We start from the raw sequence: 13,020 nt of genomic DNA, 5'->3' as shown, positions 1-13,020 counted from the left end.
TCCTTTAAATACCTCAGCTGAAATAGAACTGTGTATGTCATCATCATGTCTGCTTGCGCAAATTAGTCGGGAAACCCGGAAGTCAGATGCAAATGCAGTGGCTGGGTTAAAAAGCCACTGACAGATGTGCTGCTGCTACTTCCAGGTTTCCCATGCACTAATGGACCCTCCCCCACCCCCCCCTCCCCCAGCTCCCAGCACGTCGGCAGGTAAGTATTCTGACCTATGCCTCTATTTATAAAGCCAACCATGCTTTTTTAACAACTTGATCAACTTGTTCTACCACCTTCAAAGATTTGCATACATAAACCCCAGATCTTTTTGTTCATGGACCCCCTTTAAAATTGTACCATTTAGATAATACTGCCTCTATCATTTTCCTTCCAAAATGCATCACTTCACACGTCTCTGCATGAGATTTCACCTACCATGTGTCTGCTCATTTCACCAGTCCATCTATGTCCTATGTCTATGTCTGCTGCTACCTTCCTCACTGTTTATTACATTCTCACTCTTTGTTTCATCTGCAAACTTTGAAATTATGCCCTCTATATGCAAGTCCAGGTCACTAATATATATCAAAAAGAGCAGTGGTCGCTATACCACTGTATACTTCCCTCCAGTCTGTAAAACAACCGTTTACTACCCCCCGCTTTCTGTCTCTCAGCCAATTTCTTATTCATGCTGCCATTGCACCTTTAATCCCATGGGCTTCTATTTTTCTAACAAGTCTATGATGGGGCACTTTATCAAAGGCCTTAGAGTACCTTAGCTTCTTTCAGAAAAAGTCCTTCAGAAACCACTGGCTTTCTCCATACTCAGTTCCATTGTTATTCTTCCCAAGGTCACTGCTACATGTCTATATTACATTAGAATAATATCATATAATATATAACAACTTACAGTGACTTTTTGGGAAGGCCCAATAACTATTATACATGAAATATAGGTGTTTTAGACAAACATTTTAAAGTTTATCTGGCGTACAAACTCTTGCAGAACCTTTCCATTACTATGGCTGGGAATTATCTGGTGCAGACCTAGATGAAGAAGACGAAGATACTGAAGCAGCAGCAGAAGAAGCAGAAGAGGAAGCAACTGAAGAAGAGGATGAAATGGAGGAAGAGGTGGTAGAAGTAAGTACACTCTAAAAATGTACATTTATTTTAATACTACTGTTGGAAACTTTCACATTTTTCATTATGTGACTTGATATATAAAACATATATTTGAGCTCTTATTAAAATGCACATTAAGTTACATCAGCAGACCGTAATTTTAACTTCCTGACCATCAGAAAGCATCAATCCGCTATAAAAAAAACTCGTATGAAGAATTATGGTGACTGCAGTATATTGCTTTCCAGCAAAATATTCACTTCATCTGATGTAGCAAAGTCTGCATATTGGAGGACTAAGCCTAGGTTGTCTGCTGAGAGAACCAATATGAAATATACACTTTTTGCTATTTTTTGTTTTGTTGAGATGTTGTCGGGGAGGAGCATAATGACCTTTCACTGTGCCTAAATAATACAGCAGCCAATTGTCCGATAACATTTTACAGACTTTATGGTAGAGTAGTAGGCACAGGCAGGTAGTGCAGGGGTCCCCTGTGGCCATCCCCCTCTCAAACAGATATACCAATTTGGATATTGTTGAGGGAGATGGCTTATCGGGGGAAGGCAGCAACAGCCAACTTCCTGGCACTGTGGGTGGTTCTGCTACACAGGACGGGAGGAAAAAGAGCAGGAGAGCTATAGTGATAGGGAATTCTATTGTAAGAGGAACAGATAGGCGTTTCTGTGGCCGCAAACAAGACTCCAGGATGGTATGTTGCCTCCCTGGTGCAAGGGTCAAGGATGTCTCGGAGTGGCTGCAGGGCATTCTGGAGGGGGAGGGTGAACAGCCAGTTGTCGTGGTGCATATAGTTACCAACGATATAGGTAAAAACCGGGATGTAGTCCTAAAAGCTGAATATAGGGAATTAGGAGGTAAATTAAAAAATAGAACCTCAAAGGTAGTAATCTCAGAATTGCTACCAGTGCCACGCGCTATTCAGAGTAGAAATAGAAGGATATTTCAGATGAATACGTGGCTAGAGGAATGGTACAAGGGGGAGGGATTCAAATTCCTGGGACATTGGAACCGGTTCTGGGGGAGGTGGGATCAGTACAAACTGGACGGTTTGCACCTGGGCAGGACCAGGACCGATGTCCTGGGGGAGTGTTTGCTAGTGTTGTTCGGGAGGGTTTAAACTAAAATGGCAGGGAGTTGGGAACGTGTGCAGGGAGACAGAGGAAAGGGAAGCAAGGATAGAAGCAAAAGACAGGAAGGAGAAAAGCAAAAGTGGCAGTCAGAGAAATCAAGGGTTTAAATCAAACATGGCCACAGTAAATAATAATTCTAGAATGTCTAAGAGTGTTAAAAAAACAAGCCTGAAGGCGCTGTGTCTTAATGTGAGGAGCATTCGTAATAAGGTGAATGAATTAGCTGCGCAAATAGATGTAAACAGATATGATTTAATTGGGATTATGGAGACATGGCTCCAGGGTGACCAAGGCTGGGAATTCAACATCCAGGGGTATTCAATATTCAGGAAAGACAGGCGAAAAGGAGGTGGGGTAGCATTGCTGGTTAAAGAGGAGATTAACACAATAGTAAGGAAGGATATTGGCTCTGATGATGTGGAATCTGTATGGGTGGAGCTGAGAAATACCAAGGGGCAGAAAACGTTATAGGGAGTTGTATACAGACCCCCAAACAGTAATGCGGAGGTTGGGGATGGCATTAAACGGGAAATTAGAGACGCGTGCAATAAGGGCACAGCAGTTATCATGGGTGACTTTAATCTACATATAGATTGGGCTAACCAAATTAGTAACAATAGTGCGGATGAGGAATTCCTGGAGTATATACGGGATGGTTTCCTGGACCAATATGTCGAGGAACCAACTAGAGATCAGGCCATCTTAGACTGGGTATTATGTAATGCGAAAGGATTAATTAGAAATCTTGTGCGAGGCCCCTTGGGGCGGAGCGATCATAATATGATCGAATTCTTCATTAAGATGGAGAGTGAAGTATTTGACTCAGAGACTAGGGTCCGGAATTTAAATAAAGGAAACTACGATGATATGAGGCGCGAGTTGGCTAGGATGGATTGGGGAACGTTACTTAAAGGGTTGACGCTGGATAGGCAATGGCAAACATTTAAAGATCGCATGGATGAACTACAGAATTTGTTCATCCCTGTTTGGCATAAAAATAAAACAAAAAAGGTGACTCAACCGTGGCTAACAAGAGAAATTAGGGATAGCTTAAGATCCAAGGAGAGGACATATAAATTGGCCAGAAAAAGCAGCAAACCTGAGGATTGGGAGCAGTTTAGGATTCAGCAAACGAGGACAAAGGGATTCATTAAGAGGGGGAAAATAGAGTATGAGAGTAAGCCTGCAGGGAACATAAAAACTGACTGTAAAAGCTTCTGTAGATATGTGAAGAGAAAAAGATTAGTGAAGTCAAGCGTAGGTCCCTTGCAGCCAGAATCAGGGGAATTTATAATGGGGAACAAAGAAATGGAAGACCAATTAAATACATACTTTGGTTCTGTCTTCACAAAGGAGGACACAAATAACCTCCCGGAGATGTCGGGGAACATAGGGTCTAATGAGAGGGAGGAACTGAATGAAATCAGTATTTGTAGGGAAATGGTGTTAGGGAAATTGATGGGATTGAAGGCCGATAAATCCCCAGGGCCTGATAATCTACATCCTAGGGTATTTAAGGAAGTGGCCCTAGAAATAGTAGATGCATTGCTGGCCATCTTCCAAAATTCTATAGACTCTGGAACAGTTCCCATGGATTGGAGGGTAGCTAATATAACCCCACTATTCAAAAAAGGTTGTAGATAGAAAACGGGGAATTATAGACCGGTAAGCCTGACATCGGTAGTGGGGAAAATGTAAAAGATGTAATAGCAGAGCACTTGGAAAACAGTGACAGGATCGGACAAAGTCAACATAGATTTACAAAAGGTAAATCGTGCTTGACTAATCTACTGGAATTTTTTGAGGATGTAACTGGTAGAATAGATAAGGGAGAACCAGTGGATGTGGTGTCTTTGGACTTTCAGAAGGCTTTCGATAAGGTCCCGCATAAGAGATTAGAGTGTAAAGTTAAAGCACATGGGATTGGGGGTAAGGTACTGACTTGGATAGAGAACTGGTTGGCAGACAGGAAGCAAAGAGTTGGAATAAACGGGTCTTTTTCCGAGTGGCAGGCAGTGACTAGTGGGGTACCGCAGGGATTGATGCTAGGACCCCAGATTTTCACAATATATATTAATGATCTAGACGAGGGAACTAGATGTAATATCTCCAAGTTTGCAGACGACACAAAGCTGGGTGGGCGTGTGTGCTGTGAGGAGGATGCCGAGAAGCTCCAGTATGATTTGGACAGGTTGGGTGATTGGGCAGATGCAGTATAATATGGATAAATGCGAGGTTATCCACTTTGGTGGCAAAAACAGGAAGGCAGATTATTATCTGAACGGCAATAGATTGGGAGAAGGGGAAGTGCAACGAGACCTGGGTGTCCTTGTGCACCAGTCGCTGAAGGTAAGCATGCAGGTGCAGCAGGCGGTTAAGAAGGCAAATGGTATGTTGGCCTTCATAGCGAGAGGATTCGAGTACAGGAGCAAGGATGTCTTGCTGCAGTTGTACAGGGCCTTGGTGAGGCCACACCTTGAGTATTGTGTGCAGTTTTGGTCGCCTTATCTGAGGAAGGATGTTCTTGCCATGGAAGGAGTGCAGCGAAGATTCACCAGATTGATACCTGGGATGGCAGGAATGACGTATGAAGAAAGATTGGGTCGATTGGGCTTATATTCGCTGGAGTTTGGAAGAATGAGAGGGGATTTCATTGAAACTTATAAAATTCTAACAGGAGTAGACAGACTAGATGCAGGAAGGATGTTCCCGATGGCGGGGGGTCCAGAACCAGGAATCACAGTCTAAGAATAAGGGGCAAGCCATTTAGGACAGAGATGAGGAGGAATTTCTTCACCCAGAGAGTGGTGAACCTGTGGAATTCTCTGCCACACAAGGCAGTTGAGGCCAACTTATTAAATATATGGACCTAATTCTAGGGAATGTGGCCGGCCAAGTGGAAAAAGTGCTAGTAGGTGAGCACTTTGGTGATAGTGACCATAATATGGTAAGATTTAAGGTGGTCATGGAAAAGGACAGGGATGGGCCGGAAATAAAGGTTCTAAATTGGGGGAAGGCCGATTTTAATAGGATAAGGCAGGATCTGGCCAAAATGGACTGGGATCAGCTACTTGTAGGAAAATCCGCATCGGAGCAATGGGAGGCTTTCAGAAGGGAGATTGAGATCATACAAGGGCAACATGTTCCCATAAATGTCAAGAGTGGTTCCAAAAACCACAGGGAACCGTGGATGTCAGGGGATATACGGGAATGGATTAGGAAAAAAAGGAGGGCTTTTGGTAGATACAAAAGGCTAAAGACGGAGGAAGCCCTAGAGGAGTACAAAAAGTGCAGGGGGATACTTAAAAAAGAAATTAGGAGATCAAGGAGGGGCCATGAAATAACACTGGCGAGCAAAATAAAGGAAAATCCGAAGATGTTTTATAAGTATATTAAGGGTAAAAGGATAACTAGGGAAAAAATAGGGCCCATTAGGGACAAAAGTGGCAATCTGTGTGTGGAGCCGGAAGATGTAGGAGGGGTTCTAAATGAATTTTTTGCATCTGTTTTCACTATGGAGAAGGACGATGTAGACATAGAAATAGGGCGGGGGGACTGTGATATGCTCGAACATATTAACATCGAGAGGGAGGAGGTATTGGCGGTTTTAGCTGGCCTAAAAATGGATAAATCCCCAGGCCCGGATGAAATGTACCCCAGGCTGCTGTGTGAGGCAAAGGAGGAGATTGCGGGGGCTCTAACACATATATTCAGGACCTCTCTGGCCACAGGGGATGTGCCAGAGGACTGGAGAACCGCTAATGTAGTACCATTATTCAAGAAGGGTAGTAGGGAAAAACCGGGGAACTACAGGCCAGTGAGCCTAACATCAGTGGTAGGAAAATTACTGGAAAAAATCCTGAGGGACAAAATTTGTCTCCACTTGGAGAGGCAAGGATTAATCAGGGATAGTCAACATGGCTTTGTCAAGGGAAGATCATGTCTGACTAATTTGATTGAATTTTTTGAGGGGGTGACTAGGTGTGTGGATGAGGGTAACGCAGTGGATGTGGTATACATGGATTTCAGTAAGGCCTTCGATAAAGTCCCGCACAGGAGACTGGTCAAGAAGGTAAGAGCCCATGGAATCCAGGGTGCCTTGGCACATTGGATACAAAACTGGCTTAGTGGCAGAAGGCAGAGGGTGATGGTCGAAGGTTGTTTTTGTGACTGGAAACCTGTGGCCAGTGGGGTACCACAGGGATCGGTGCTGGGTCCCTTGCTGTTTGTGGTCTACATTAATGACTTGGATATGAATGTAAAGGGTATGATCAGTAAATTCGCGGATGATACTAAAATTGGTAGGGTGGTAAATAGCGAGGAGGGTAGCCTCAGTCTGCAGAACGATATAGATGGGTTGGTCAGATGGGCGGAACAGTGGCAAATGGAATTTAACCCGGAAAAGTGCGAGGTGATGCACTTTGGGGGGTCTAACAAGGCAAGGGAATACACAATGAAGGGAAAGACCCTAGGCAAGACGGAGGGTCAGAGGGATCTGGGTGTGCAGGTACACAGATCCCTGAAGGCGGCGGAACAGGTGGATAAGGTGGTAAAAAAGGCATATGGGATACTTGCCTTCATTAGCCGAGGCATTGAATATAAGAGCAAGGAGGTTATGATGGAGCTGTATAAAACACTGGTTAGGCCACAGCTGGAATACTGTGTGCAGTTCTGGTCGCCACACTACAGGAAAGATGTGATCGCATTAGAGAGGGTGCAGAGGAGGTTCACCAGGATGTTACCAGGGCTGGAGCGCTTCAGCTATGAAGAGAGACTGGGCAGATTGGGTTTGTTTTCCTTGGAGCAGAGGAGGCTGAGGGGGGACATGATTGAGGTGTACAAAATTGTGAGGGGCATAGATAGGATGGATGCTGAGGAGCTTTTCCCCTTAGTAGAGGGGTCAATAACTAGGGGGCATAGATTCAAGGTAAAGGGCGGGAGGTTTAGAGGGGATTTGAGAAAGAACTTTTTCACCCAGAGGGTGGTTGGAGTCTGGAACTCACTGCCTGAAAGGGTTGTGGAGGCAGAAACCCTCACAACATTTAAGAAGCATTTGGATGAGCATTTGAAATGCCATAGCATACAAGGCTACGGGCCAAATGCTGGAATATGGGATTAGATTAGACAGGGCTTGATGGCCGGCATGGACACGAAGGGCCGAAGGGCCTCTATCCGTGCTGTATTACTCTATGACTCTATGACTCTATATTCAAGAAGGAGTTGGATATTGTAGTGTCCGTGTGTAGATAAAGACACTGAAGACAGGAGTTGGTTCATAGGTATTTACTAAGCAAGTCTGGGGGGGGGTTTCTAAAGGATATACACAATACACAGGCTTATATAGCCCAAGTGGCAATTACCGGCATTACGCACACCTGGGGCTCTTAAAGGCACATACACCACAATTCCTCCCCTTCTAGCTAACTAGTACATCATATTTTAAGTAATTATTAATTACATGTTATATGCAAAATAATATACATTGCTGTATTAATTAATTATAAGTTAGTCTCTCAGGAGGCTTCCTGACTCGGTCCGGATAACGCCTCGGGGGTGTAGTAGTTTCTGGTGGTGTAGTAGGTTCTTCTGGCAAGGCTGATTCGGCTTGAAGGCCAGTGTCGGGTTCATCGGGCTCCAGTATCACCAGATCGGAGGTAGATATGGGTATCTCTACTTCATCGTTAGATGTATAGAGTGGTGGTGTAGGTTGTCCCTTTTCGGATGACTTGATGATTTGGTCAGCATGGCGCCTTATTATGCTGTCTCCGATGTCCACGGTATACATCAGTGGTCCTAATCGTGTGCAGATAGTTCCAGGCTGCCATTTCTCGGTACGGTAGTCCCGGGCCAAAACCGGTTGGCCTATCTGGAAGGCCCTAGTTGGCCTTTCATTCATGCCCTGAAACTGCCGGTTCTCCACGTCCCTTCGGATGTTGGGCTTGACCAAATCCAGCCGGCATCTTAGGTTTCTATTGTAGAACATCATGGCGGGAGTTTGGTTAGTAACCATATGCGTTGCATTCCTATATGCAAATAAGAAGTTATCCACCTTGTGCTGAAGTTTTATGTCTTCATTACCCATGGCCTTGATGGCCTTCTTGAAGGTCTGGACAAACCTTTCAGCCAATCCATTGGTGGCGGGATGGTATGGGGCGGACGTGTAGTGCTTTACCCCATTGTTCTTTAAGAACTTTCTGAATTCTTCGGACACAAATTGCGGTCCATTATCAGAACATATCTGCTCCGGCAGCCCATTCCTGGCAAATATGGTCCTTAATACTGTGATGGTTTTTTCCGTGGTGGTGGAGGACATCTTTATTACCCCCGGCCACTTGGAGTGTGCATCAACTGCGATTAAGAACATTGAGTGCATAAATGGACCAGCAAAGTCGATGTGCACCCTTTGCCAGGGAGATGAGGGCCACTCCCATGGATGTAGAGGGGCCTGTGGCGGAGCATTTTGGACCTTCTGGCATCCTAGGCAGCTCTTGTTCATGTCTTCGATGTCTCCATCGATACCTGGCCACCATACAAACGCCCTAGCTAGGTTCTTCATTTTCACTCCACCCAGATGGCCCTCGTGAAGCTCCTTTAGCACTTTATCCTGGAGTTTGGGTGGAATCACCACTCTGGATCCACACATCAAGGTTCCTCGGCACACTGACAGCTGTTCTCTTCTTTGCGAGAATGCTGGCAACAGTGGTTCGCCATGTGCTGGCCATCCCTTCACTGTTAAATCGTAGACCCGTGAGAGAGTAGGGTCATTTCTTGTCTCCCTTTCAATGGCAGAATTTGTCACCGGTAGACATTCCACTATGGTAGAGTGGAATATCTCTACTGGGTCTACTGTAGGTGCCTCTTCTATCATTGGCAACGGTAGGCGTGATAAACCGTCAGCATTCCCATGCTGTTTTGACCCTTTGTATTCAATGTTGTATTGGTGTGCCCCTAGAAAAAGGGACCACCTCTGTAGTCTTTGTGCCGTCATAATGGGGACACCTTTTTTAGGGTTGAATATGGAGATGAGGGGTTGATGGTCAGTCAGCAAGGTAAATTTTTGTCCGTGTAGGTAATGGTTGAATTTCTTCACTCCCCATACCAGGCTGAGTGCTTCCCTGTCTATCTGGGCATAGTTACGCTCAGCTGAGTTCAATGAGCGTGACGCAAAAGCTATCGGCCGTTCCGAGCCATCAGGGAATCTATGGGACAATACCGCTCCTATGCCGTAAGGGGATGCATCGCACGCCAGTCTGATTGGTAGTGATGGGTTGTAATGAGCCAAAATTTTCTCGGATGTGATTAAGTCTTTACATTTATGGAAGGCACGTTTACAGTCTTCGTTCCATTTCCAAATCACTCCTGTCTGTAGAAGATCATTAAGAGGGTGTAGAATAGTTGATAAGTTCGGTAAAAATTTATGATAGTAATTTATTAATCCCAGGAATGACCTTAATTGTGAAACATTTTCAGGCGCTGGGGCTTTTATAACTGCTTCAATTTTTTCAGGTGACTTATGCAACCCTTCCTTATTAATTATGTGGCCACAATATGATATCTGATTTTGGAAAAATTCGCACTTGGGGCGATTTGCTCATGGGCCCCGTTCTTTCAGCCTAGTGAGCACCTGCTCCAAATTGGCAAGGTGCTCGTTGTCGTTTTCTCCTGTTATAAGGATGTCGTCTAGGTAGCATTGAGTCCCCGGAATCCCTTGCAGGACTTGCTCCATAGCTCTTTGCCAGATAGCTGGAGCTGATGCTATTCCAAAAACCAGTCGATTGTACTGGTACAGGCCTTTGTGTGTGTTTATTGTAAGATATTTTTTAGAGGTCTCCTCAACCTCCATCTGTAGATATGCCTGTGCCAAGTCAATTTTTGTGAAACGTTTCCCTCCGGATAGTGAGGCGAAAATATCTTCTATCCTCGGAAGAGGATACTGTACCGTGTGAAGGACCGGGTTTACAGTCACCTTGAAGTCCCCACAGATGCGAATTTTTTTCTGTTCCTCAGAGTTATTTTTCAATGTTTTTTTCATGACTGGAACGATGGGTGTTGCCCATTCGCTCCAATCTATTTTGGATAATATGCCTGCCTTTTCCAAATTCTTCAGCTCTGCCTCGACTGCCGGACGCATTGCGTATGGCACCGGTCTTGCCTTAAAAAATTTTGGAATTGCTGTATCTTCCACTTTTATTGAGGCGGTGATGCCTTTCAAGGTTCCTAGTTTCTCTTGAAACACTTCTTTGGCGTTGGCCAAGATGTCTTTTAATCGTTCAGGTATGATGTCATCATTGTTTTTTTCCTTACTGGTCACGTCAGTGCCTGAATGGAGTGCCAGTCTAAACGTATCTTCCTTATCCATTCACGTCCCAACAACGGTGGACCACCATCTTGTAGAATGTATAAATACAACTTTTGTATTTCTTTGCCGTTGTATACCACAGGCACCCTTATTTTTCCTTTGGGGTAGACTTTCTGCCCCGTATATGTTTTTAAGATAATGGATGTATCTTTTAGAGGTATATGCGAAAATAGCCTCTCGTAATCTCGTCGATTTATTACGGTTAGAGCTGATCCTGTATCTAGCTCCATTTTAACTGGGGACCCTGCTATTGTGAGGGTAACCCAAATGGTTTGGTAATCCACTTTGGCAAGTACATTATGTAATTTGAGACAGCTTAGTCTCTTGTTTCCGGAGTCGCTATCGCTATTCTGGTCTTCGGAGATATTGTCCGTCATCATTTGTACCTTCCTGTACTTTTCTTTATTGATTTTTTGTTTTCTGTCAGTGGATTTATTTTGTCCAGATTGGCATACCCGTGCAATGTGTCCAATCTTACCACATTGCCTGCATGCTTTGCCCTTGAACCAGCAGTCCCTCTGGTTATGGGTGGATCTGCCGCAGCGATAACACCTTCCGAACTCCTGTGTCATTTTATGGGTGCCGAAGTCCTGTGTCTCTTGTTGTATCTCTGCAGCTCCTTTTGCTGCTGCTTCGTATGATACAGCCATACTGAAAGCTTTGTCTAATGTAAAATCTTTTTCAGAAAGCAGTCTTTTTTGTGTTCCTTCACTTAAGAGACCGCAAACAAATTTGTCTCGAAGATAATCCGATAGTCCTGCTCCGAATTGGCAGTACTTTGATAGCTTTCTTAATTCGGTTAGGTAATCAGCGTTACTTTCATTCTTGTGTTGATTTCTCTTGAAGAACTTGAATCGTTCCGCTATCAGCAGCGGTGTTGGGTTTAAATGCTCCTGCAGGGTATCAACAATTTCTTTAAAAGTCTTGTCCTTTGGTTTGGCTGGAGTGATTAAATTTCGTAACAGCCCGTATGTCTTCGCGCCCATTAAGTTCAGAAGTACTGAAGCTTTTTTTTCATCTGTTATTCCATTTGCAGTGCAATAAACCTCTACTCTTTCCACGTATGTGGTCCAATCTTCTATTTCACCATCAAAAGCCTCAATATTACCAGATTTAGGCATTTCAGAAAAGATATGGCGCTTCCCGCGCTTTTTTTTTTTCTCTCTGTAGCAACGATATGGCGCTTCCCGCGCTTTCCCGCCGCTGCTACCGATAACAACGCTGTTTTACTGTGGTTTCCGTTTATTCACTGTTGGAGACTCGTTCCCGACGGAGGTCTAAACGCTGACCTGCTTGCCGCGCCGGCCGTCTCTCGAGTGCACCCTCCCAATCCGTTATTGCTTGCCTCCGATTTCGCTGCCTGTCTCAGCTGTAGAGCCCGCCGCTGGAGCTCCAGCCTGACGCCCAGGAAGGATTAGCGCAGTACCTGTCACCAGCTTGGCCAGCTGGTGAAACCACAGTTTCTCATACTTCCTTGAGTCTTCTGGACGCTGGAGGAATCGATGTCCTTGAGGTGCTGCCGAATTGCAGTTAAGTCCGTTTCCACTTCGTCGCCACTGTCGTGTCCGTGTGTAGATAAAGACACTGAAGACAGGAGTTGGTTCATAGGTATTTACTAAGCAAGTCTGGGGGGGGGGTTTCTAAAGGATATACACAATACACAGGCTTATATAGCCCAAGTGGCAATTACCGGCATTACGCACACCTGGGGCTCTTAAAGGCACATACACCATAATTGCTCTTAAAGGCACATACACCACAGATATATTTCTTAAGGCTAAAGGGATCGAGGGATATGGGGAGAAAGCAGGGACAGGGTACTGAATTTGGATGATCAGCCATGATCTCATTAAATGGCGGAACAGGCTCGAGGGACCGAATGGCCTACTCCTGCTCCTATCTTTGTTTCTAAACTACAAATGCTAAAGTAATTGTCAGTTAGATATTGTGTAATATGGTGCAAAACTTAAACATCGTTTCAATTTCCTTCCAGAATGAAGATCAGGCTCAGAAAAAGAACAGGCAGATGGGCGAAAGTAAACATTACTGCCCTGTGGCTTTAAAAGAAAATTTAGTTCTTTTCCTAGGCGATCAAGACTGTGCTGCTAGGTATCGAGAAAAATATTATTATTTTTCTAATGCAGATGCTCGAGCTAAGTTTTTACAAAATCCAGAAGAATATTTAAATAAAAAAGAACCGCTAAAGGTAATGATCTTTGAATAGTAATCATCTTCTGCAATAAGAAATGCATTAGTTAATCTAAAATTTCACTCAATTTTCTTATTTTATTAAATTTATAATATATTTTAAAAATTGACATTTATAGTATTTTTTTAAATCACAACTTCTATTGTTAAAATGATATTGATTTTACTTGTCTTTATTCTCCTTAAT

The 13,020-nt window shown here is 44.2% G+C and overlaps 1 protein-coding gene across 3 annotated transcripts in view; it reads left to right on the top strand.

Annotated features, from left to right (window-relative positions):
• ak9 (adenylate kinase 9) overlaps positions 1–13,020 on the top strand; it is a 366,094-nt gene that overhangs the window by 214,546 nt on the left and 138,528 nt on the right. For all 3 annotated transcript variants that reach the window (XM_085997790.1, XM_085997792.1, XM_085997791.1), the window contains 2 exons: positions 1,000–1,136; positions 12,619–12,831. In XM_085997790.1, coding sequence (XP_085853916.1) covers positions 1,000–1,136; positions 12,619–12,831 — 350 coding nt within the window. The remainder of the gene's footprint in view (positions 1–999; positions 1,137–12,618; positions 12,832–13,020) is intronic.

The sequence above is a fragment of the Somniosus microcephalus genome, chromosome 9 (assembly GCF_052327205.1).
Source record: "Somniosus microcephalus isolate GS21.2 chromosome 9, FLI_Smic_1.0, whole genome shotgun sequence".
NCBI lineage: Eukaryota > Metazoa > Chordata > Chondrichthyes > Squaliformes > Somniosidae > Somniosus > Somniosus microcephalus.
Note: the sequence above shows the minus strand (reverse complement) of the source record. Positions and strands in the feature narration are given on the sequence as shown.